This window comes from Hippopotamus amphibius, chromosome 11 (genome assembly GCF_030028045.1).
Source record: "Hippopotamus amphibius kiboko isolate mHipAmp2 chromosome 11, mHipAmp2.hap2, whole genome shotgun sequence".
NCBI classification, from domain to species: domain Eukaryota; kingdom Metazoa; phylum Chordata; class Mammalia; order Artiodactyla; family Hippopotamidae; genus Hippopotamus; species Hippopotamus amphibius.
The window spans coordinates 38,887,177-38,914,790 of record NC_080196.1 but is presented as its reverse complement, the minus strand read 5'-3'; the positions used below and the strand labels follow the sequence as shown (position 1 = coordinate 38,914,790).

Here is a 27,614-nt window from a genome sequence, read left to right as displayed (position 1 = left end):
TTGTGGTGCGTAGTAAGGAAGAAAAATTTTATATGTGCAGGGATAGTTTGTAAAATTCAAACATCTGCTTATTGACAGGGGTGCTTAATATTTCTACTGTATGTAGATGCATTCTTGTTTCCTAGAAATAAGCTTATAGCAATTTGAAGTGTATTAATGTCTGAGAGAGCAAATGTTTTTCAACTCAGTATGCTCACCAGTATCAACTAAGTTAAATTCAACAAATCTACATTGTGTATTATGTGGCAGGCATTTTGCTAGGGACTGGGATATACAGTAAATAAGACATTCATTCATTCATCCAAAAAATATTTATTACGTGTCTTCTATGGGTAGTCTTAAGGGTCTCTCTGAGGACAGAGTGCTTATGTTAAGATTCAAAATGAGTAGGAGTTACCAAGGTGAATAGCAAGATAAAAAGAGTCTCCCACATGACTTGATCTAAGTACTCCAGGTTGAGAAAAAGAATAGTGTTCAAAAAAATCAAAAGCACTCCAGAATGGCTGAAGCAGGGAGAGGAGGAGGAGGAGCCGTGGCTTAAAATGGGACTGAAGAGATAGCCAGAAGCCAGTTCATGGAGAGACTTCTTCATGTTTGGGAATTTGTATCTGATTATTAGGGCAACGGAAGGTCATTCAAGGGTTTAGGGAGGAAAATGACGATGTCAAAATTTGTTTTTTGCATCACTCTGATTGCTCTGTATAGAATGGATTAGAGTATGGGCCAAGAGAGGATAGGATGCAAAGAAATCAGTTAGGATGCTATTGAAAGAATCTGATAGATGACGATGACTTAGACTAGAGTGGTAATGGAATAGTGGATGGATTCCAGAGGTATTTAGGAGTGGTAAAGACTAGATTTGTTGATTTTTGAAATGTAGAATTAAGGGAGGGAGAATGTGGAGTCTGAGAGGTTTCCCAGGCTTCTGACTCTAGGAGAATATTGATGCCATCCCCAGAGATGGGGAAAAGGACAGAAGACAAGGTCTGTTTTAATTACAGATTTCTGGGCATACATAGGGAACACGGGACAGGAGTCCTTTATCCTCAACAGGAGATACATAGGGTACGTGGGTGTATGTGTGTGTTTTTAAAACTTGTTTGAAAGTATCAATCAGTATCAAAACAGTATCAATCAGTCAGTGAAGACAGTCTGAATTTTAAAGAGAAGGAATCATCATGAGAGAGAATCTGGTAGGGCAAAGGTTTCGGTTTTTAAAGAAGTTAGAAGAGATTACTCATGAAAGAAAGTTTAAATGAACCCATCCACATTTGAGTAGATTACAGTTTTCCCCATAAGCGCTAGGATCCAAGGTGAGTACATTTTAAGGTTTTAATAGTAATTAGTTCGTCCTTTGGTTCTTGCTAATTCTTGATTAAACCAGTTTGTTTTTTGCTGAGGCTATGATCTAGATTAACATTCAAATACTAGAGTTTTATTAAGATTTTAATTAGAAGGCTAGAACTCTGGCTTATGAATTGGTTGGCCACTGCTAATGGCTTTGTAGCCTTTAAAAATAAGATATCTAAGGTTTGTGGTAGGTGTGGATTGGTGTGAAGCTTTAAAAACCTAGAAATGTGGTCATGAATGTTAACTGTAGCCTGTTATGGAGATAAACTAAGAGAAGGGATAAAGAAAAGAGGAGAAAGGACCCTGTTTTGTTAAAGGAAGCCTTTATACTATGCCTTGCATGAACCAGACTTTTGAAATATCAGAATTAAATTTTTATTTTCAACATTTCCATTTTACTTTAATTGGCTACTGGAAACATGAAGCATTTTATGGTGTGAAATACCAAATTAAAGCTTCCATTGGGAACATGGAGTTGTAATCTGTGATAGAGAGTCAGATGGGGTTTGAGCCTGGAAATGGAAATGTGGGAACTGGATAAGTCACCCCTGCAAGCTGGGCCATGGTTGCTTCAGTAATGTATGCTGTAGTGGGAAGTATGGTACTAGAATTACATGAATTTAGGTCTCACACTCTAGTTCCAGCATTTGTTAGAAGGGGGCAGGTTGCCCAAACTTGTCATGCCCCCCATCCTCTGCTGAAATGTGGGGATGACACCTACCACCCAGTTGATTTTGAGGATTAAATGAGAAAAAAAAGTAAGGCCTATGATAGAGTGCCTTGCTCATAGCAGGCACTTAATTCTTAGTTCCTCTTTCTCCTCCAGCTTTATTTTCCTTATACTCACCTTTAGTGTCTGTAATAATGACATAGAAGCCTTATTAGTGGCCAGATAGATTTAATGAGTGAATTAGAACAAATGCAGTTGAATTTCTCATCTCTCCTTATTGATTATGAAAATACAAATTCATAGCACTTCATCTTTTAGAAATGCTAAACCAGATGATGCTAGGACTGCCCTTAGAGGCACACAGAATAGTTTTTGAAAGGTTTAAAATAACAATTGATAAAATAATTTTAAATGTAATCTAGTGATGGGCTTTCTACTCAAAAATTTGGCCACATACTCATTCAGTTAACATTTATGGAACACTGTTTTTGTCCCGAGCCTTTATAATGTGGGAGACTGACAAGTGAACAGATGATTCTTACACACCATTGTAAGTCTTGTACTGTGGGAGATCACAGGATGTTGTGCCAAGAGAATTTGATAGTATGTGCCAACTGCTTCAGAAATGTGCATCCTCTTTTACCTAGTTGATCTGCTTCTAGCAATATAACCTGAGGAAGCTTGATGAAATCTGGCTTACAATAGTGAAAAATTGATAATTGCAAATGTTTAACAAAAGTAAGTTGGTTTAATTTCTGTGTTATAAGTGGACGTTCTGTGTACCCATCAGTGATCACAGAGATCTGTAAGTGAGAATAAAAAATAGTCATGGTATATTGCTAAGAGCAAAAAGTAGGTTACCGAAGAGGGTTTTTTAAAAATAATTAACCTTTAAAGAAAGAAAGTTTAGTGAATTCCTTTCCAAATCACTTTTGAGTATTCTCTGCCTTGAAGAAATAATTCAGAAAGACATAGTTATGGTTATAATCTGGAAGCAGGATGGAAGTTTAAGTGAGCTAAACATCTTGCCAAGTCTGTGTAGTACATCTGAGAGAGAAAATGTTGATACACATACATGTGTATATGTGTGTGTGTGTGTGTGTATGTATGTAAGTTTTGAGTGATGACTAGATAAGGTACAGTCCCAGTGAGGCTGCCCAGGTGAATGAGCTTGTCAGCAGAGCAGGACCACTTGCCTTCTTAGTGCTCCTAGTCTTTTGAGGTACACTTTATAGTAAGAAGATTGACCTGTGAGAAAATAATGGGGAAAAAATATGTCTAGTGAGTATATTTGTAACCAGCCCCAGGGACTTCTTCGCTGGCCATTTTGACTTAGCTGGTACTATTAGGTCAGTTTTTCTAGCTTGTGGAACTATCTAATTTCTGGGTACCTCAGGTTCCAAGAGAACCTTCATCGAGAAGTTATTTTTTCCCTTAGTCGATAATAAGGTAAGCTGCTAAGATCTTGGCGTCTGTTCAGTTTTCAACAGCAGTCCCTTTAAAGTTCAAGGGTTTTTACTTAAGTTTTACAAATAGCATTTTATTTTGGAAAAACTATTCAAGACCAAGTTTATACCTTTCTGTATGCTCTAACAGTTTATAAAAGTTATTCTTTATTTTTTTTCTTAAAGAGATGAATAAGCTTGGAGAGCTCTACTTTTCCCATTTATATATGAGAACTGTAAAACAAGTGAACAAGCCTTTTCTGTGTCTGGATCAAATGGAGTGACTATTTCTATACCTTTCCTGCACTGCTTTCCAGAGTAGAGTTAACAAGGGGCAGTCTCTGCTTATTTTGTTTCCTTTTTACATGGGACATAAATCTGCTTCCTTTTGTCCTTGGAGTAGACTTCTGGGATTTTTCTTTCTTTTCTGTTTCTTTTGGTCATTAGTCAGAAGTTGGATGCCAGATGATTTAGAAAGAAACAAACAAGGGCTTCCCTGGTGGCACAGTGGTTCAGATCTGCCTGCCAATGCAGGTGACATGGGTTCCATCCCTGGTACAGAAAGATCCCACATGCCGTGGAGCAACTAAGCCCGTGCGCCACAACTGCTGAGTCTGTGTTCTAGAGCCTGCGAGCCACAACTGTTGAGCTCACATGCCACAACTACTGAAGCCTGTGCGCCTAGAGCCCGTGCTCTACAGCAAGAGAAGACACCACAATGAGAGGTCCACACACTGCAACGAAGAGTAGCCCCCACTCCTTGCAACTAGAGAAAGCCTGCGTGCAGCAATGAAGACCCAACACGACCGATAAATAAATATTTTTTAAAAAGTTAAAAAAAAAAAAAAGAAACGAGAGTTAGAAGTATAATGCAAACATCAGGGCTAAAAGGAAGAGATGGTTCTTTCTTTAAACCAGGAAAATACCTTCTTTCTTTAATGACTGTCATTTGTTGAGTACCCATATACAGATACTTTATGTACATTATCTTGTTTAATCCATACTATCCTGAGAGGTAGAAATAACTCCCTCCCTTCATTTTACAGACAAGGCCCCAAAAGAGTAAAGTTTACTTTTAGCCATAGGCCCAATAAATAGCCAAGTCAGAATTTGAATCCAGGTCCCCAAACTCTAAAGCTCTTTGTATTGTACGAGCTGCTAACTTTGGCCTGAGAGTTGCAAAACTCTTATAATTAACTGTGAATTTCTGATGAGTTGCATTAAATTTCTTGGCTCTTGCTTTCTTCATCTGTGAAATGAGAGGATTGAGCTAGGTCTTTAAAGTGAAATCTGGTTGTAAAATTCTGTTATTTCTGCTTTCTTTATGGAATCGAATCAGAGAATGTATAAAGCATCTACTCGTTCTCTTGTTTGCAGCCAGTTTGGTTTGTAATGATTACTGTTAGCCCAATGATTTTTGTCACACCATCATCCATTGGAGGTGCAGAAAAAGGCATTAGTGGGAGGATGGGTTAAAAGAAGGTACATTATGTCAGCTATAGATTCACAAAAGAAAACATAAAGAAAAGTACCTGAACATCAAGGAATATGGTAAACATGGACTGGAGATTGTGTAGGTGGGACCTGGTAATTGTGTTTAGATCATTTAACCTCAAAGAGTTATTGTGCTTCAGTGAATGATTCTATGTGTTTGTCTCCAGGCATTGGGGATTCTGTTAAATGGTACAATGACGACTCAGTTTCAGTTCTTTTAGGGTCTTATAACATTTCAAGTTAAATGGTAGAGAGGTGGCTATAGGAGGGACACAATGATTATTGACATAGGAGAGCTAATGAGATGACACGATATAAAAAAGAAGCATCATTTGAAATATTTTTGTTCCACTTATATAGTACCTTTTCCTCTGAAGGTGCTGTACAAGTAACATTGAGATAATAAGCCATTTTAAAATGTCAAAACACTGAAGAATAAGAAAGTGGCTAGGAGAAATAAATGCACAGAAGCATCAAAGGCTTTAGATCACTGATGGGCACAGCAGGTTGGCGATTCCTTGCTAAATCCATTGCATTCACCATTCGTGCTGTAAACAGGTGGGGGCTTGACATGGAGGCCTTTTCCTTGGGCCAGTCTAATGCACACCATTCTACATCCTGTGGTTGACATTAAAGACCATGAATTTTCATGTCAGATGGATCTGTATTTAAATCCTGATCCTGCTACTTACTAGCTATTAACTTGGAAGAAATTACCTAAATTTTCTGAGCCTCAGTTTCTTGATTAATAAAGTGGTGGTAATTATAACTCCCTTGTTAGGGTTGTTCAGAGGATTAGAGTAAAATGAGTTAAATACATAAAACATTTAGTTCAGTGTCTGGCACATGGTAAACATGGTGACATAAGTGCTAGCTAGCTATTCTTATGCTCAGAATATGTCAGAATACTGATTCTTATGAGGTTATAGAGCATAACAGCAACAACTTCTCTGGTTCAAAAGATAAGGCGAAATGGAGTTGTCAGGATCTTCTGTTCCTTCTCTGAATTGATATAGTAAAGTATAACATGTACTTCATAGACTAGCATAAGACTTTAAAAAATGAAACATATTGAGACTAAACATAATAAGCAGTCACATACTGACCACTAGCTTTAAGAAATAAAAAAATTACAGATAGAATTGAAGATCCCTGTTCCTCCCTCCCTCCCACCCCCAGATAACTATTATCCTAATTTGGTGTATCATTTCCACATATGTTTTTATATTGTAATTATGTACCCATAAATAATATATGGTATTTTTACATATTTTAAATTTTTACATAAATATTATTAGACACATTTATCTTTCTGTAGCTTGCTTTTCTCAACATTATTTTTGAGATTTTCCTGTTGTACATACAGCGCTATTCATTTTTTTTAACTGCCATAGAGTATTTCATCATATGATTGAATATACCATTTTAATCTATTCTGTCTGTCAGTGGACATTACCTGTAATTTTGAATATTTCTGCATAGCTCTCACTTCACACACAGCCCCCTGCCCCCAGGCTCAGCAGTACCCACTCTCCTGAATTGTGTTAATCTTTTTAGTGGTTTAGAGCTACATATTCCTAAACAGTATATTGTTTGAGTTTTGCCTGTTCTTAAGGTTTATGTAATACAATCTTACTGTGTTATTTAGTGACTTGTTTTTTTGCTCAACATTATAATTTTGAGATTTCTTCAGTGTTGATGTGTGTGGCAACAGTTATTTATTTTCACCGTGTACTTTATTCTGTTATTTGAATATATTATAAATTATGGACCTTTAGGTTGCTTCTGACTTTTTATTATTACAAGCAGTATGTAATCGACCTCCTTGTACCTGTGTGTTGAGTTTGTCCCAGGCATATACCTAGTAATAAAATGACAGGGGTATAGTAATGTATGTGCATCTTTATCTTTACTGGATATTGATAAGTAGTAATTACATTATCATTTAATTATACATACTTACTAATTTCTTATTTGACCCAAGAGTTTAAAGTGTATTTTGAAAACCTGCAAATATATAGGATTTTTGTTACCAATTTTTAACTTAACTGCTCTGTGGTTAATTAGTAATGCCTGTATCTTACTAATTTTTGGGTGTCTGTTAGAGACTTTTGCTTTATAACCTAATGTGTGGTCAAGGTTTATCCAGGTTTGAGACAGTTTTTATAAATATTCCACATATGTTTTCAAATAATTCATTATCTAATTGTCAGTTTACCATAGATAAAATCGTTTTTTAAAGAACTTTTATTGCGATACAATTAACATACAATAAACTACGTATATTTAAAGTGTAGAATTTGATATTTTTTTCCTTCTTAGTAATGTATATATGGCAATCTCATTCTCCCAATTCATTCCCCCCCAACCCTCCCTGCTTTCCCCACTTGGTGTCCATATGTTTGTTCTATACATCTGTGTCTCTATTTCTGCCTTGCAAACCGGTTGATTTATACCATTTTTCTATAGTCCACATATATGTGTTACTATATGATATTTGTTTTTCTCTTTCTGATTCACTTCACTCTGTATGACAGTCTCTAAGTCCATCCATGTCTCTACAAATGTCCCAGTTTCATTGCTTTTTACAGCTGAGTAATTTTCCATTGTATGTATGTACCACATCTTCTTTATCCATTCATCTGTTGATGGACATTTAGGTTGCTTTCATGTCCTGGCTATTGTAAATAGTGCTGCAGTGAACATTGGAGTGCATGTGTCTTTTTGAATTATGGTGTTCTCTGGGTATATGCCCACTAGTGGGATTGCTGGGTCATATGGTAACTCTATTTTTTGTTTTGCAAGGAACCTCCATACTGTTCTCCATAGTGGCTGTATCAGTTTACATTCCCACCAACAGTGCATGAGTGTTCCCTTTTCTCCACACCCTCTCCAGCATTTACTGTTTGTCGATTTTCTGATGATGCCCATTCTAACTGGTGTGAGGTGATACCTCGTTGTCGTTGTGATACCTCGTTGTCGTTTTGATTTGCATTTCTCTAATGATTAGTGATGTTGAGCAGCTTTTCATGTGCCTCTTGGCCATCCATATGTCTTCTTTGGAGAAATGGCTATTTAGGTCTTCTGCCCATTTTTTGATTGGGTTGTTTGTTTTTTTGATGTTGAGCTGGATGAACTCTTTATATGTTTTGGAGATTAATCCTTTGTCTGTTGATTCGTTTGTAAATATTTTCTCGCATTCTGAGGGTTGTCTTTTCATCTTGCTTACAGTTTCCTTTGCTGTGCAGAAGCTTTGAAGTTTCATTAGGTCCCACTTATTTATTTTTGTTTTTATTTCCATTACTCTAGGGGGTGGATCAAAAAAGATCTTGCTGTTATTTACGTCGAAGAGTTCTTCCTATGTTTTGCTCTAGGAGTTTTATAGTGTCTGGCCTTACATTTAGGTCTTTAATCGATTTTGAGTTTCTTTTTGTGTATGGTGTTAGGAAGTGTTTTAATTTCATTCTTTTACATGTAGCTGTCCAGTTTTCCCAGCACCACTTATTGAAGAGGCTGCCTTTTCTCCATTGTATATCCTTGCCTCCTTTGTCATAGATGAGTTGACCATAGTTTATCTCTGGGCTTTCTATCTTGTTCCATTGACCTATATTTCTGTTTTTGTGCCAGTACCATACTGTCTTGATCACTGTAGCCTTGTAGTATAGCCTGAAGTCAGGAAGCCTGATTCCACCAACTCCGTCTTTCCTTCTCAAGATTGCTTTGGCTGTTCGGGGTCTTTTGCGTTTCCGTACAAATCGTAAAATTTCTTGTTCTAGTTCTGTGAAAAATGCCATTGGTAATTTGATGGGGATTGCATTGAATCTGTAGATTGCTTTGGGTAGTATAGTCATTTTCACAATGCTGATTCTTCCAATCCAAGAACATGGTATGTCCCTCCATCTGTTTGTGTTGTCTTTGATTTCTTTCATGAGTGTCTTCTAGTTTTCTGAGTACGGGTCTTTTAGCTCCTTGGTTAGGTTTATTCCTAGGTATTTTATTCTTTTTGTTGTAATGGTGAATGGGATTGTTTCCTTCATTTCTCTTTCTGATCTTGCATTGTTAGTGTATAGAAATGCAAGAGATTTCTGTGTGTTAATTTTGTATCCTGCAACTTTACCACATTCACTAATTAACTCAGGTAGTTTTCTGGTTGCATCTTTAGGATTTTCTACATATAGTATCATGTCATCTGCGAACAGTGACAGTTTTACTGCTTCTTTTCCAAATTGGATTCCTTTTCTTTTTCTTCTCTGATTGCTGTGGCAAGGATTCCAAAACTATGTTGAATAGTAGTGGCGAGAGTGGACACCCTTGTCTTGTTCCTGATCTTAGAGGGAATGCTTCCAGTTCTTCACCATTGAGAATAATGTTTGCTGTGGGTTTGTCATACATGGCCTTTATTATGTTGAGGTAGGTTCCCTCTATGCCCACCTTCTGGAGAGTTTTTATCATAAATGGGTGTTGAATTTTGTCAAAAGCTTTTTCTGCATCTATTGAGATGATCATGTGATTTTTATCCTTCAATTTGATAATATAGTGTATCACATTGATTGATTTGCATATATTGAAGAATCCTTGCATTCCAGGGATGAACCCCACTTGATCGTGGTGTATGATCCTTTTAATGTGTTGTTGGATTCTGTTGGCTAGTATTTTGTTGAGGATTTTTGCATCTAAATTCATCAGTGATATTGGTCTGTAGTTTTCTTTGTTTGTAGTGTCTTTGTCTGGTTTTGGTATCAGGGTGATGGTGGCCTCATACAATGAGTTTGGGAGTGTTCCTTCCTCTGCAATTTTGGGGAAGAGTTTGAGAAGAATGGGTGTTAGCTTGTCTCTGAATGTTTGATAAAATTCACCCGTAAATGCATCTGGTCCTAGACTTTTGTTTGTTGGGAGATTTTTAATCACAGTTTCAATTTCATGACTTGTGATTGGTCTGTTCATATTTTCTATGTCTTCCTGATTCAGTCTTGGAAGGTTATACCTTTCTAAGAATCTGTCCATTTCCTCCAGGTTGTCCATTTTATTGGCATATAGTTGCTTGTAGTAGTCTCTTATGGTGCTTTTTATTTCTGTGGTTTCTGTTGTAACTTCTCCTGTCTCATTTCTAATTGTACTGATTTGAGTCCTCTCCCTCTTTTTCTTGATGAGTATTTCTAGAGGTTTATCAATTTTGTTTATCTTCTCAAAGAACCAGCTTTTAGTTTTATTGATTTTTGCTATTGTTTTCTTTGTTTCTATTTCATTTATTTCTGCTCTGATCTTTATGCTTTCTCTCCATCTACTCACTTTGGGTTTTGTTTGCTCTTCTTTCTCTAGTTTCTTTAGGTGTAAGGTTAGATTGTTTATTTGGGTTGTTTCTTGTTTCTTGAGGTAGGATTGTATTGCTATAAACTTCCCTCTTAGAACTGCCTTTGCTGCATCCCATAGGTTTTGGATTATTGTGTTTTCATTGTCATTTGTCTCTAGGTATTTTTTAATTTCCTCTTTCATTTCTTCAGAGATCTCTTGGTTATTTAGTAGCGTAATGTTTAGCCTCCATGTGTTTGTGTTTTTTACGGTTTTTTTCCTGAAATTGATTTCTAATCTCATAGTGTTGTGGTCAGAAAAGATGCTTGATACGATTTCAGTTTTCTTGAATTTACCAAGGCTTGATTTGTGACCCAAGATGTGATCTATCCTGGAGAATGTTGCCTGTGCACTTGAGAAGAATGTGTAATCTGCTGTCTTTGGATGTAATGTTGTATAGATATCTATTAAATCAAGCTGGTTTACTTTGTCATTTAAAGCTTGTATTTCCTTATTAATTTTCTGTGTGGATGATCTGTCCATTGGTGTAAGTGGGGTGTTAAAGTCCCCCACTATGATTGTGTTACTGTTGATTTCCTCTTTCATAGTTGTTAGCTTTTGCCTTATGTATTGAGATGCTCCTATATTGGGTGCATATATATTTATAATTGTTATCTCTTCTTCTTGGATTGATCCCTTGATCTTTATGTAGTGTCCTTTCTTGTCTCTTGTAACATGTTTTATTTTAAAGTCTATTTTATCTGATGTAAGTATCGCTACTCCAGCTTTCTTTTGGTTTCCATTTGCATGGAGTATCTTTTTCCATCCCCTCACTTTCCGTCTGTATGTGTGCCTAGGTCTGAAGTGAGTCTCTTGGAGACAGCATATATATGGGTCTTGTTTTTGTATCCATTCAGCCAGTCTGTGTCTTTTGGTTGGTGCATTTAGTCCATTTACATTCAAGGTAATTATCGATATGTATGTTCCTGTTATCATTTTCTTAATTGTTTTGTTTTTGTTTCTGTAGGTCCTTTTCTTCTCTTCTGTTTCCTGCTTAGAGAAGTTCCTTTAGCACTTGTTGTCAGGCTGGTTTGGTGGTGCTGAATTCTCTTAGCTGTTGCTTGTCTGTAAGGCTTTTGATTTCTCCGTTGAATCTGAATGAGATCCTTGCTGGGTAGAGTATTCTTGGTTGTAGGTTCTTCCCTTTCATCACTTGAAATATATCATGCCACTCCCTTCTGGCTTGCAGAGTTTCTGCTGAGAAATCAGTTGTTACTGTTATGGGAGTTCCCTTGTATGTTATTTGTCGTTTTTCCCTTGTTGCTTTTAATAACTTTTCTCTGTCTTTAATTTTTGTCAGTTTGACTACTATATGTTTTGGCATGTTTCTCCTTGGGTTTATCCTGCCTGGGACTCTCTGTGCTTCCTGGACTTGGGTAGCTGTTTCCTTTCCCATGTTAGGGAAGTGTTCAACTATAATCTCTTACAGTACTTTCTCGGGTCCTTTCTCTCTCTCTCTTCTCCTCCTGGGTCCCCTATAATGCGAATGTTGGTGCGTTTAACATTGTCCCAGAGGTCTCTTAGGCTGTCTTCAGTTCTTTTCATTCTTTTTTCTTTATTCTTTTCCACATCAGTGGTTATCACCGTTCTGTCTTTCAGGTCACTAATTCGCCCTTCTGCCTCAGTTAGTGTGCTATTGGTTCCTTCTAGTGTATTTTTCATTTCAGTTACTGTGTTGCATATCTCTATTTGCTCTTTAATTCTTCTAGGTCTTTGGTAAACTTTTTGATCTTTGCATCCAGTCTTTTTTCAAAGCCCTGATCATCTTTGCCATGATTATCCTGAATCCTTTTTCTGGAAGGGTACATATCTCCTCTTCATTTAGTTGTTTTTCTGGTGTTTTATCTTGTCCCTTCATCTGGTACAATGTCCTCTGCCTTTTCATTTTCTTTATCTCTTTGTGGCTGTGGTTTTCAGTCCACAGAATGAAATACTGCTGATACTGCTTGATACTGATGTCTGCCCTCTTGTGGGGGAGGCTCTCTAGGAGGCTTGTGGGTTCTTCCTGATGGGAGGGACTGATGGTGGGTAGTTCTGGGTAGGCGGAGCTCAGTAAAACTTTAATCCGCTTGTCTGCCAGTGGGTGGGGCTGTGTTCCCACCTTGTTCATTGTTTGGCCAGAGGCTACCCAGCACTGGAGCTTACAGGCTCTTTGGTGGGGCTAATGGGGTACCCTGGGAGCACATCCCAGAACCCCTGCCACCAGTGTCCTTGTCCCATCAGTGAGCCACAGCTGCCCCCCACCTCTGCAGGCAACCTTCCAACACCAGCAGGTAGGTCTGGTTCAGTCTCCTGTGGGGTCACTGCTTCCCCCTGGGTCCTGGTGAGTGCACTTTTTTTTGTGTGCCCTCCAAGAGTGGAGTCTCTGTTTCCCCCAGTTCTTTGGAGGTCCTGCAGTCAAATCACGTTGGCTTTCAAAGTTTGATTCTCTGAGGATTCCTCCTCCTGTTGCCAGACCCCCTAGTTGGGAAGCCTGATGGGCTCAGAACCCTCACTTTACTGGGTGGAATTCTGTGGTATAACTGTTCTCCAGCTTGTGAGTCACCCACCCAGCATTTATGGGATTTGATTTTAACGTGATTGCGCCCCTCCTACCATCTCGTTGCAGCTTCTCCTTTGTCTCTGCTTGTGGGGTGTGTTTTTTGGTGAGTTCCGGTGTCTTTCTGTCAATGATTGTTCAGCAGTTAGTTGCAATTCCAGTGCTTTTGCAAGAGGGAGTGAGCATATGTCCTGCTACTCCACCATCTTGAACTGTTGTTTCTAGATAAAATCATTTTTGCTTTACACATTTTGAAACTTTGTTATTAGGTGCATACAGATTGAGTTGTTTTATTTTTCTGGTTTCATTGTTTTTGTTTTTTGCTATTATGTAATGATCCTCTTTATCTATAATGATGCTTTTGCGTTAAAGTCTGCATTTCCTCACAGTACTGTAGCTACTACTGGCTTTTTAATCATTGATATTTGTTGATATTTTGTTTATATACTTGAAAACATTTCTCTCATGTTAATGTTTTTAGTATGTCTCTTGGAAACTACATGAAAGAGGACTTTGTTTATTCAGTCTCAATTTTCTGTCTTTTAACAGCTAAGTTTAGTCTGTTTACATTTATTACCTCTACCAATCTGTACTTATTTCTACCATTATTATGTGTTTTCTATTTACCCTGCTTTTTTCCCCCCTTCTTACCTGTCTTCTATTTGAACAGCTTTTCTTTATTCCTTTTATCCTTAATTACCCCTAAAATTTTAATATGCATTAGGCTTTGCAGAGTCTTACATTAAAATCGGTATGTCTGCCACTCATCTGAACAATACAAGGACCTTGGAAATCTCTAACTCATGTACCCTCTACCAGCCTTCTATGTTTTTGACCAGTATTTTACTTCCATTTTTTTAATCACCCAAACTAGGTTTAATTTTTATACTAACTTTCATTATTTTCTAATACCCAGTGTAATTGTGAACTCCTTATTTAAACTGGCTTTCTCAACTTTCTTTTCAGATTTTCAAAAGAAACAACCAGACGATGATTCCGCTCCAAGTACAAGTAACAGCCAGTCAGATTTGTTTTCTGAAGAGACCACCAGTGACAACAACAATACCTCGATAACCACGCCAACTCTTAGTCCCAGCCAGCAGCCACTTCCGACAGGACTGAATGTAACTTCACCAAGTAAAGAGGAGTGTAAGTTCCCAGATCCTGTGAAATGGTAGAGAAAACAGCCTAGGAATCATATCATGAGTTTCTTGGTAATGCCTCTCCCAGAAAAAAAGATAGCAGCTCTTTCAATTCAAGATTAAGTGTTAACATACAGGCTCAAGTCAGCAAGGTAGAGAATAAGTTTCAACCTTCCATTGAACTTAAGGTTTTCTCAAAAGATCTCCTTTTATGTTAACTGTAAAGGTACATGAGGTTTTGAACCAGTCTAGGGCAGTTGTTCTCATCCTGGCTGTAAATCAGAATCCACTGGGGATTTTTAAAACAATTTTAATCTTCAGCACCTTTCCCTGAATCTAATTTAATTCATCTGGAGCAAGGCTCAGTGATCTCTTCTTTTTAATCCTTCAGAGGATTCTAATATGCAGCAAGAATTGAGGACCACTGGTCTAGGGAACTTACGCTGGTTTAGGAAACTTCAGTTGAAGCCTTGCCTCTGTCACTAAGTGGGCCTTGAATTTTTATAGGCAGTTAACTGAGGTAACAGTATATACTTCATAGAATGTAGGATATTTGAAGGGAGGAGGAAGTGGTTTCTGTTACTCTTCTGTAAGTCCTCAGTGACAGAATACTATTATTATATATGTGATATGGAAGTCCATTGTCCACTTAAGCTGTGTAATGCTGTAACCATTTCCTTTAGGGCACAACTATAACTGACAGAGTTTATTGAAAATTATAGTGACATTATGACATAGCCATTTTTACCTTTTAAAAGCTTTACTTAAGAGGTTGAAATTTGGTATTTCAAGTTTAATGACTATCTAAAAATCCTCGGAATATGGTAGGTTAAAATGTCCTATTTACTAACTTTGGAAAGAGTAGCAGAGAACAAATATTTATCTAAACCTATTGTAAACCACCGTACTAGGTAAAATTGAGAATATAAAAGTAAAAAAGGCCATAGTCCCTATCCTTAAAGAATTTACTGTTTAGCAGAGGAAATTAAATATATTTCTTATACTATATCAGTACTTCTCAACTAGGAGTGATTTTTGCCCATCTCCCTCCCCCCAATGCTGCAAACATCTGACACTGAATCAGACAGCCCTCCACAGCAAGGAATTATCCAGCCTGACATGTTAGTAATGCCAACGTTGAGAAACCCTGATACATGGTTGTATGCATCTATTTTAATGGTCTTTCTCATGTATTGAAGACATTGAATGTTGAAGAAGGGTGTTGGTTCACTGGAGAAGGTGGTGTTGTAGACAGACATAATATGGAGGAAAGCTGCATGGAGTTTTGCAATGGCAAGTGACTCCTTTAGGGCCATTTATGGAGGACAAGGCTGGACAGGTAGATTGTGGCCATGCCATAGAGGCTTAGATGCTCAGTGAAGATATTTGGATGTTAGACAGTAATCATGTTTTTGACCAAAGGAATTAATATTATTACTACAGTTATTTTGGAGATGTAACCTGGCAGTATTGAAGATGGAAAGGATTATACTAGATAACATTGCACAGAGAGAATTTTTAAATTATTGTAACCTATTTAACAGAGGCCTAGGTGTAGGTCTAGAAATTATGTAAGAGGAGAAAAAAAGATGAAAATGGTAGTTGTAATGTTGAAGCAGTAAGCTTTAGTTTTTAAAAATTTGTTCAGGGTTATGCACTTAGTGAGAATCTGATGAAAGCTGTGGCCCTTTGTCTCAGAAAAATACACACCATTCATTTACACTCAATTTTGAGTAAAATTTTTCTAAAGCTCACTTTGGCCTTTAGCTTATGAGCTCGTTGTCTAAGGGAAAGGTTGGAGCTGATTAGAATCTCATTTAATGTTATGGAATGGCATCTGATTGGACCCACACATGCCAGGATCAGTACAACTTGAGCTGCCTAAGTGCTCTGAGATAACAACAGCTACCTTTTATTGAGCATTTTATGTGCAAGACATTGTTGTATATGTTTTGCATATTTTTTCTTTTATTCCTCATGAGAACTCGTTGAGGTGTAAATACTCAGTATCCCCATTCTATAGGTAAGTAAGCAGGCAAAGAGAGATCAAGTAATTTGCCTGTGGTAGCAAACCAGAACAGGATTCAAATTCAGGCATTTGGCTTCAGAACTCATGCTTTCAATCAGTTAATTCACAATGAAATATTACTGCCACAGAGAGTAGAAATATGCATGTTACTACGATCAGCACTTTCTTTCTTTGTAATTAAGGTATTTGGAAACTCACATGGTAACCAGAAGTTACTTGATTAATTCATCATGAAAAATCCTTGTAATAGGGATTGGAAATAAAAACACTATATCCATATGAGTATATGACTAAAACATTTTCTCTGGAGTCAGATCTTTATGGGAAGCAGACCCATAACAAGGATTTACATAGCACATGGCAGAGTGTGAACTCAGAGCAAGTGGAGTTAGATGAATTGAAATTTTAATTGAGTCAAGCTGATTGTCAAGTGCACTCTAAGGACATACAGGGAAGGTCTTACATTCAGCACAAGATTCCATCTTTATGCCCTTTTTCCCCTCCTCTGCCTGGGCTTAGACCTGCCCTGAGCTGTGGAGCCCCTAGGACCCAGCATTTCCTGTGTTTCCATAATTTGCCTTTCTAGGCTGCTGTAGACTGCCACATTTTTTCTTTTGATATATACATAAATAAGTTCAATCTGATTAAGGATGTGTGGTTCTACTAGTTTCAGATCCATTCTCTCTTTCTGGTGACATCACTGCCTTAAACCATTGTGTATTTAATGCTTCAACTGAAACTCTCAGAAGCTAATCTCATTTCCTAATTCTTGTGGAACTCATTGTAAACCTTGGGTTTTGATAGAATCTGGAGAGAGGAGGAAATTTGCTAATATAAAGTTTAATGATGACTTAAGTGTTCAACTGGGCAGTTTGGGTTGGAGCTAAGGAGAGAGAAGTCAAGGTTGGCTTCATCCACATGCAAATGATAGGTGAAGCCTTAGGGGTTAACTGAGATTGCTAAAGGTGAGAAGAAAGAAAAGCAGTGAGAATAGAATCTTGAGAGACACCAAAACAGAGGAGGCAACTGAAGAAGTCAGAAAGGAGGTGGATGATAGTGGGCAAGGTCACAAAAGCCAGGGAACAAATTTTAGTGTATGGTTTAGGCTTCATTAATAATAATGAAAATATTCGTTCATATTGGCTATCTTCTAAGCCCTCTCCTAAGCTCTTTACATGTACTATCATTTAACTTTCACAGTACCCTATAAGGTAGGTGCTTTTGTTATTCCTTGGTTTTACAAGTGAAGAAGCTGAAGCATAGCATGGTTCAGTAACTTCTACCCAAAGTTCAGAGCTCTTGCTGCCCATTGTACCTCATGCTCCAACCCACTAATTTGGCTCCAGAGCCTGTACTTTCGGCCACTATAGCATATTGCCTCAACATTGTGAAAATGCTGCAGGAAACTGTAAACTGACAAGAGACATTTGGACTGGGTGATCATGTGATTGATTATCTAAATAAACTATTTCAGTGCTAAATGGCAGTAGCTTAAGTGCTGGGTACAGAAATGAGTAAGATTAGGTCTCTATCCACAGGGAGGTCACCTTTTCAAATACATATACTTCTCCTTGAGATTCTGGCTTGTTCTCCTGAACAGGTGCATGAGAATTTTAGGGTGAAAAGGAGGCAGTAGTAGGAATACTGATTAATAAGCATGTCATTTGCAAAAGCTTTCTCAGGTGGGTTTTTCCATCTCACATAGGTTGAAAACTATGTTAGAGTGAGGAGATCTGTGCCTGGTTTGTGGGTGGGGAATATAGGGATAAGAAAAGGAAGGTTTGTTAAAGCTGTCAGGGCAGATGCATTGTGAGTCAACAGGAGATAATTAAAGTGATTGCCAAGTAGCAGTGAAGACCCATGTGAGAGTAGACAGCCTGATCCATTGACACCTTGCACATTTCTTCAACTGTGACCTACCTAGGAGAAGGAAGGTGGGGGAAGAGGCAGTGGCATTACTTATATTAATTTTTTAATATCCTCAGGAGATCAGAATTTCATCTGTTTGTCCTTAGCTTCCCCTAGAGAGTTATGGAGAAGTAAGGTGTGGGAGTTGCTGGGAAATGGGTTTGGGATTCCAAATCCAAGTACTACAATTTGTAAACTCTGCAGTAGTTATGGATCTCTTGTTGTAGAACTGGAAGTGTTCGTGTAGAACTGGAAATGTTAGTGTAGAACTGTAAGTGCTGTGTCTTCTTTGGCCCTTGTGAAACATTTTACTTTTTTCCTAATAATCAAGAAAATGAATATTGCTTACGTCTGTTTTCTGCTTGTCACTGTTAAATGAATATAAGAAGAGAAAGGTGGTGAGAGTCTAGGTATATTAATGCTGTTTTGAAAACACTGCAGATGGACTAAGAACTATTGATAAGAATGTGTAAAGCAGAGAACAGGACAAATTTTTATCCAAAAGAATTTCTTAAAACACCTTGACTGAAGGTCAAATAAAACAGATGTCTAAAACCTCCAAGTGATATTTCTTTGTGTAAACACACGTGTCTCTTCCTATCCCATCTTATGTGTGTCTGCAGAAGAGTCCATGGAACTTTAACCATTAGAAACATTTTCAAAAAGCAGTTTGTAAACAAAATTCTAATAGTGACCAGAGGACTTGTTATAACATCTAAATGCTATAAAAATGGTAACAGCTATCACCAGAGTACTTATTAAGTACCAGGCACTGTTCCAAGTATTTATTTGTATTAACCTACATCATATTCATAATACCCTGTAAAGCAGATACTGTTATATATCTATTTTGCAAATGTGGAAATGGAGGCACAGGATGATTCTGTAGCTTGCCCAAGATAGCAGAGCAGCCTGGCTTTCCAGCACCACCTCATAGCTGCCTGTCTTCTATAGTGATTTGTAGTGTAAAGGCCATTGCTTGCAAGTAAACTACAGAGGAAGGAGTGTTGCACAACCACTTAAAAAAGAACAAAATAACATACATTTCTTAATGATTTTGCTAATGTCTATTTATTGTTCTTTCAATTCTCAGGTTTTTCCTAGAGGAGATAAATTGTGATTTGTACTTTTTTCTTGCACCAACTTTTGAAATAATGTCAGGTTGTGGGTAGAACACTGGAACTAGTTGTTAAAGCTGTCAGAGTGTATGCTTTATATGAAATTCTGGTCCCTTGAGGATACTGAAAAAAGATTAATATAAGTAATCCCTTGCTGCCTCTTCCTCCACCTTCCTTCTCCTAGGTAGATCACAGTTGAAGAAATATGCAAGGTGTCAATGAATCAGGCTGTCTACTCTCATCTGGTCTTCACGGCTACTTGGCAGTCACTTTAGTTATCTACTCCTGATTTATAATGCATCTGCCCTGATAGCATTAACATGATGGGCAGATGACTGATCACCTTAAGTCAGAGTCTTATAAGATTGGACCCTTTTCTCTGTTTCTACTATAAATTAGATTTCCTGTTGTTATGCTCTTAAAGGCCTGGACATCCTTACTTGTGACCTGTTTTGTTTTGTTTTGTTTTGTTTTGTTTTTTTTGCCATGTTTCAATTTTTTATTTGCTTATTAAAAATAAACTCACGATTAAGTTGGTTGATTTTTGTAACAACATTTGATCATACTGTTCATATTCTTCTTGCATTTTTTTTTTGGGGGGGGAGTCTTATGGTATACATGCCTACATAGCTAGGTTTTGTGGGGGTTTTTGTTTTGCACAGGGTTTTGGCCAGTCCCACTACATACTGGATGGAAATTGGGGTGTTGGTGGAGAGTTAGCTAGTCTGTTTCTTTCAAGGCAGGAGAGGAAGAGAACTGATACCTGCTACTAGGGAAAAGTAGTGGCAAGAAATGGGCTTGTTTTCAAATATTCTGACATTCTAATCTAACAGTTAGAGAGGGCCCACCTCATATAGAACACTCTTCTAAACCCTGCAGAGGCATATACTAAGAAATAAACAGCAACCAACACATATATAAAACAATAGTTTATAAGAGAAGTTGGCAAACTATAACCCACAGGCCACACTGGCCCATCACCTGTTTTTGTACAGCCCACGAGCTAAGAATGTAATTTTACGACATGTGAAAATTATATGAAATTCAGATTCCAGTGTTCACAAATTTTTATTGAAACACAGCCATGCTTATTCATTTGTGTATTGCCTGTGGCTGCTTCTGTACTAACAGCAGAATTGGGTAGTTATTACACAGACCCAGTGGTCCTTTGCAGAGAGTTTGTCAACCCTTGTTTTACAAAGCCCTTTGACGAACATTATTTTTCCGGGATCATCCTAACAGTGTGCAACACAGGCAGGGCAGATGGTCTCCTTATTCTACAGATGAGGAAAGGTTTGAATGGTGACCTGCCTTGAGTCACATGACAGGGCTAGAACTCAGCTCTGGGCCTTTTTTCATCCATAATGCTGAAATTTTTCCCTATTCTTCTCTACTGCATATACCTCAGAGGTGATTTTGTTGTAACCAAAAGAAAATATACAGAAAAAGTGAGACCTATACTAACTAGAATGTTAGTGAAGACCTTTAATGAATAAAGCTTCATTTCCAAGTGCTGGCTGGATTTTCCTTTAATATGACAGTGATTCCCAGAATAGAAATTTGAGAGCATTCCTTATCTGTGGTGAAATTAATTTGGTTGAACAAAGAGATTTCCATTCTTTCCTTGAAAACTGGTTCCTGGTCATAGCCTAGCTTCCCTGGGCATTAAAAAAATAAAATGGTGGCATGTTTTAACAGATTTCCTTGCTAAACTGCCCTTGGGTCTTTGAACATACATTGGGCTTCATTGGCTGCTAGTCTTCATTCCTGTCTGATAAATCTGTCCTTTGGATAATTAATATCACTGCTACCGAGTGGCTGAACTTTGTTTGTTTTTACCAATTAAATTTCTAATAATCTCTAAGTGAAACTAGTTTTCCCTTTTCGGACTTTGCCTACTTGAAGACCAGATAGTGTGCAAAACAGGCTGACTTATTCTAGTAGAACATTTAGAAAATATTACCTATTAAAAAATATTTTATGACTTCCTGCTGGGCTGGTTTTAAGTGAAATATGGTGAGGAGATTTATTTACAGTTCTCTCTGTATGTGTCTTTCTCTTCCTTTTTCTCTAATGAAGCTTGGAGCATCAGGCCGTTTATCAGAGATAATTATACAACAGATGGAGCTTTTCTGATATATAATAGTCTCAAAGTGGGAGATTCTTTCCCATAATGAAGAATGCCAGAATTTTAAATGTCTCTCTTGATTTTAATTTGAAGTTTTTTTTTTTTCCAGTATATTTATTTATCTTGAAGCTGATTCTGTGAAACATGCTGCTTTTATTAGGGCTGTGTTCTAAAAAGATTGGTACTTTGCAGTACAGTATGATAACATACAGTTATATGCTGTATTAAATTGAATGGTTGTAATTCACCAGGAATCAATGTATGGGATCACTGAATGAATCCTGGTCAAAATGCAGTTTAGCAGAGTTTTCTTATGGAAATTTTCCCACAATGTTAGCTGAGGCAGAACTTGTTCAAGCACTTAGAGTGTCGTCTGAGATTTTTTGTAGTCTAAAATTAGAGTCAAAATTAAAGCAAAACCATGACTTTTATTTCATTGCTCGCCTCTTTTTTGTCTTTTTTCTTAAGTATACAAGTAAACCAGAGACATACACGGTTATGTAGAATAGAAGGTGAAAATACTCTTTTAATGCCTCCACTCCACCCCCACCAAATCCCCACTCTTTCCAGAGATAACCACTGTTTATTTTGGATCATATATATTATTTTCCTATGCAGTTATATACATGTCTACATAAATATAAGGTTTCCTTTATACAAATGAGAACAATACTATATGTATTGTTTTGTAACTTGCTTTTTTACTTAACAGTATATTTTAGATATCTTTCCAGGTCAGCCTAATTCTTTTTAAACTGCTGTGTACTCTTCTGTGTATTATTATTATTATTATTATTATTATTATTATTTTGTCTTTTTTTTATATTTCACTATTATAAACCATGTGATGTAAACATTTTAAAACATAAGTAATGGTGCATGTATCATTTTTCCATGATAAATAAATGGAGAAGAAACTAAGAAGTTAGAAAATAAAAATATTAAACTTTTTATATATGTGGCCAAATTAATTTCCAAAATTACATTACTACTTTATTGCTATATACCAGTTTATTTGTGTGAGCATTTCTCCCTTACTTTTACCAATGTTAGGTGGTGTTTGTTTATTTTTTTCCCTCCTGGCAGCAGGCAAAAGAAGAGCTCATTTTAAGTTGCATTTCCTTGATATCTCCTGATAGTGAGAATGAGCACTGTTTCATAAGTTTATTAGTTATTTGTGTCCCCAGTGATTTGCCTATCTGTATTCTTTGCTTATTTATTTTTTTTGTTAGTCTTCTTTTTCTTACTGATTTGTAGGATCTCCTTATATATTTCTGGTTAATAAGTCTTTGTTACATGTCTTGCAAATATTTTCTTCTGGTATGTCATTTGACTTTTAGTTTTGATTTGGGTGCCTTGTATTCCATTGAAAAATTGACAGATTTTAAAATTCAAGTCTGTTAGTTTGTCTTCTAGGTTTGTGTCTTTCTTAGAAAGCTTTCTCCATCACAGGGTTATACAAATATTTTTCTATATATTTTATAGTTTTAGCTGTTGATTCCATCTGGAATTTATTTTGTGTGTGATACGAGGCATAGGGATTTACTTTATTATTTTTCCAAATGGATAACTAATTATGTCAAAGTCACTTATCAATTAGGCCTGGTTTGAAATTCTATTATTATTTTATAGACATAAGTCTGTTTTTAGACTCGTCTATTTTGTTCGATTGGTCTAATTGTATATTCCTGAGACTGGAAAATAACTTTGTGGTGTGTATTGGTATCTGATAGAGCTAGTTCCCCCTTAGTTTATCTTTTTCTGAAGAATAATCTTTTTTGTTGGCTATTTTTTTGCATATTTTCTTCTCTGTGAGCTTTGTCAAATTCTATTAAAAATTACAGCGTGCTTTTTAATTGGTTTTACACTGAAAATATACATTTCTTTGGGAATAATTGACATTTTAATATTTTATTGGGCCTTCTCATATAGTAATATTATTTACCTTCATTTGTTCAAACCTTCTTAAATATTCTTGAGTAAAGATTTATTATTTTCTTAGTATAAGCCTTATACATTTCTTGCTAGAAATTCTTCTTTATAGCTTTATATATGTGTGTGTGCGTGTGTGTGTGTGTGTGTGTGTGTGTGTGTGTATCCTGTTCCTAACTCTGATACTACTTCTCATTACTAATGTATGTGAAATATATTAATATTTCTCACATAAATGTAGTTTTTGCTATAGGTTTCTTGTAGATGTACTTTATCAGGTTAAGAAACTTCTGTTTTTAGCTTGGTAATTTTTTTAAATCAGAGAGGAATGTTTATAAAATGCTTTTTCAGCATCTATTGAGATGATCATATAGATTTCTCCTTTAATATGTAATCTCTTAATTTAATAGACTTCCAGTGTTAAACCATCTTTGCCTTCCTTGAGTAAACTCTATTAGTTCTTTCAGTGTACTAATGGATTCAAAATGCTAATTTTATTTTAAATTTTGTACCTTTTTAATAAGTGAGTTTATTTTGTGTATGTGTGTGCTTATATATGGTAGGCATGCTATTTCTGTCTAGTTTAGATATTAGTTACATTAATCTCATAGAAAGCTTTTCGTCTTTTCCTGTGCCCTAACACAGCTTTTTGTCTTATGTTCTGACATTATATAATATATCTATTCTTTGAAAGCTTGAAGAACTTATAGAACTGATTGGCCTGATATCTGATATTTGACCATTTATATTTTTGACCTCATTTAAAGTCAGTTTTGGCAATTAGTATTATTATAAAAATATTAGTTTCATCAGCATTTCTAAATTTATTGGAATAAAGTTATATGTACATATTGTTCTTATTTAAAAAATTTCTCTATGTTAAAGGTGCTCTTAACTTTAGAGTATGTGTTGTACCAAGTACACAAACTAAATCTTGTTCTTAATTACTCTAATATTGTTTATATTTCCTAATTTGTCTTTGTTTATGATCCTCTAGTGTGAGCTCAGTGGAGAAATATTAAAGGTCTGGGAAATTGTCACTGCCACCATTGTGTTTTCATAGGATCACAGCCATAATCTTTAGACTGTTCTTGCTTCTACTCTTGTCCATAAACTTGTCAGATGAGTCTCCCGTTGATATCATGTTAAACAAAAAAGGAATTCTTTCATTGACTCATCACAGCCTATTTGGTCATCCAGATTCTTAATCTTGTATCAGACATCCTTCCCCGACATAATCTGGAATCTCATTGTGTCAGACCTCCCTACCTTTCCCAGTACTGATGCTCCGCTCTGAACTAAACCAGATCTTTGTGGTCCCCAAAAGACACCATGGCAATTCATATTACCATTTTTATTCATACTCTTAGGAACCTACATCAGAACCATTTCATCCATACTTGCTTCCTCCAAGGAGTTCCTAACCTCCTCCCTGTAATATCTAATCACATATTGTGTTGGTCACTTCTTTGACATGAGAATGTTTATCACTCTGTACCAGTTTAGAGGCTAAACCCAAAATTAGCAGACACTTAATTTTGTTCTGCTTTACTCTGCCCCATAGCACCTAGCAAGGCAATGCTTAGTAAATGATTTAAATATTTAGAAAATTTTACTAGTTTTTCATACTTTTGAGAACCTTCATGTGCTCGTGTTTTGTTTTTTTTTTAAGCTCTTTATTGGAATATAATTGCTTTACATTCTTGTACCAGCTTTTGAGGTACATCGAAGTGAATCAGCTCTTTATTGGAATATAATTGCTTTACATTCTTGTACCAGCTTTTGAGGTACATCGAAGTGAATATATCCCCTCCTGCGACTCCCTCCCGCTCTCCCTGTCCTGGCCCTCTAAGGCATCACCCATCGAGTTGATCTCCCTTTGTTATACAGCAGCTTCCCACCAGCTATCTGTTTTACAGTTGGTAGTGTATATATGTCTATGCTCCTCTCTCACTTCGTCCCAGATTCCCCTTCGCCCCCCCATGCTTGTGTGTTTTGATACACTAAAGAGAGGCTTCTCTTTGCCTGAACCTGATTTTGAGCAGCTACTTAATATTTTTATTATTTTCTGTGCCATTCAGTAACCTTAAGATGAAGTAACTCAGAAAGGCAGTCTCCCTACCTAATTTTGAAATTTGGTTGTCTTGTTGTGATAATTCATCTCTTTACAGAGCTTTTAGGATAATGAGAGACTGTCTTTTTTGCTGTTGTTTTAACTGTGCAAATAGCCACCTGCCTGTTGTGAAGCAGCAATTTTTGGTCATATTTCTTTTTATCACCTGAATTTCCCCCTTCAAGATTCCCCTTTGCAGGAGAGACTAGCAAACTTTAAACACCCTTTTTTCAAGGATCCTTTAAGAAGTCTGAAAATCTGAAAGGTTAGTTTCCCATAAAGGTTTCCTCAGGCACTTAATGAGATTATACAGTTATTGGTATTCATACTAGGTTTTGAAGCAGCAGCATCACTGCCCCCTTTTTGCAAATGCAGATTTTTTTTTTATGTTCTTATTAAATGAAATGCTCTATACTTGGCTGTGAAAGTAAAGGTCACAGTGAACAACCACACTTCACATAGCTTTAGCCCTTTGCAGTTGTCATATTGTTTTTATTTTGTCTAGATACTGGTAATAGGTGACACTGTGCTGATTTTAATTTAAATCTAGGTTTTATTATGACAGAAGTGTTTGGCTGAAAAAAAATCATATTGTAAGAGGGGCATCTATCTGCATGTTAGAAGTAGTTATTTTAAACTTACGTGAATATATTTGAATGGTGTTTGTGAACTTCTCTCTGAAAATTCAGAGCTGCTCATGCCAAAAAATGACTACATATAACTTTACATTTTGTGTTCATATGTTCTGTTGCTTCATAAACCATTTCACTTTTTGATCAGTCAAAATGATGATTCTTTAGATTTAATGAACAATAAATAGGATGCCATGTTGGTAAGGAATTTTTAAAATTCCAAGATATCAAGATAAACACTTCTTTACATAAGTCAAATTGTGACATTTTCAACTAGTATTTGCAAAGAAAGGTCCTATTAGTAAGACCTGCTAGTGTTCACTTCTGTAAAACAAGGAGGTTTGACTAAGGTTACTTTCCGTCATTGTCATTGTGAACACGTTGCCAGCTGTGGTACAGCTGCTTATAGGAGAGGCTTAGCACAGGGTCAGGGAAGAAGGGCACCTAAGTTCAACATTCTTTTTAAACACCCACGGGGCTATACCTATGGCCTAAATAGACATATTTTTCTATTTTCTCCAAAGCCTCTAATAGAGAACACACACAAGTCTGTTCCTTTTCTGAGGAAGGCAGTGCCTTCTTTCATTTGCAGATACAGGGCAAGATTTATGAAAACACTCTTGGTAGCTAAACTATGTGAAAAAATAAAAGCTCTTGTAATACTGAGTGGTTTCTTCATTAATGTTGTTATGAGATTCATGCTTACCTTGATGGGTAAAATGCAAATGTGGAAATCTGAGTTGGGCCTTAGTTAAGCCTGTAAATAGTCAGAACTGAAGTCTAAATTGGAGAAGTGACAGCTCCTGATTTCATATTCATATTAAGTGTGCTTTGTCACAGAGAGAAACAAAAGTGTCTAAAAATAGAACTGACTTCATTCGCCAGCTGATATTTTGACCTCTCAAAAAAGAGTTCTTTCTAGTTTTGAACCTCAAGATGCTAGTGTCTTGGAATTTCAGTGTTAATTGCTGTTGGACTTTATCACATTTCAGAGTATTGGTGGTGAGTGTTTGTCGATATCTTAATATATGGGATGCTCTTTTTGGTTATAAGGGAGAGATCACATTTGAAAAACTAAAATCCAACAAATTTAAGTGCTTGCTCACAGTCCTTTGAGTTACATGAAACATGGTTTTACTATTCCTGCATAAGTAGTAGAAATAGAATGTTTTGGGTTGAAATTATAATTCTAGAGTTTATTCAACTATTCCTTGCCTTCATTTACTTAAATATTAGTGTTTTTTTGAGAATGGGCAAACCTTTTACTATTTTTTGTACTAGTGCACTGATGGGTCTCTGCAAGACTAGAATAAGTCAGTTGACATGTGAGCAAAGTGTGGAAAAGTTAGAAATTATATTAACCTGTTTTGTTCTATACCAGTGGTTTTCAGAGTGTGGTCCCAGGACCTGTAGAGGTCCCCAGAACCCATTCACAGGGTCCATGAGGTCCTTCCTTTTTCAACTGTATAACTGTGAGGGTGGTTTTTCTTCATATACTTCATATAAGCAAACATTGTAACAGATTGGCTGCAAATAGGAAAATCCAGGTTTCTTCCTTGAAGCCTGCTGCTCTCTCATTTTTAAAAAAATTTGTAGTTATTTTTCATAAAAATATGTATTTATGTTGACATAATTATTTTGTGAATTTTAAATGAAAATTAAAAAAATTTTTTCAGTTTAATTTCAGATAAAGTAAATATCAATAGATATAACCCACATAAACAAAAGCTCTTTTGTGTTCTTAATAATTTTTAAGTGTAAAAAG

The 27,614-nt window shown here is 36.4% G+C and overlaps 1 protein-coding gene across 1 annotated transcript in view; it reads left to right on the top strand.

Moving 5' to 3' along the window:
- The window catches only part of ZFAND3 (zinc finger AN1-type containing 3), a 342,068-nt gene that overhangs the window by 243,100 nt on the left and 71,354 nt on the right, over positions 1-27,614 (top strand). The window contains exon 3 of the mRNA XM_057698349.1: positions 13,814-13,996. Within this exon, the coding sequence (XP_057554332.1) occupies positions 13,814-13,996 (183 nt within the window). The remainder of the gene's footprint in view (positions 1-13,813; positions 13,997-27,614) is intronic.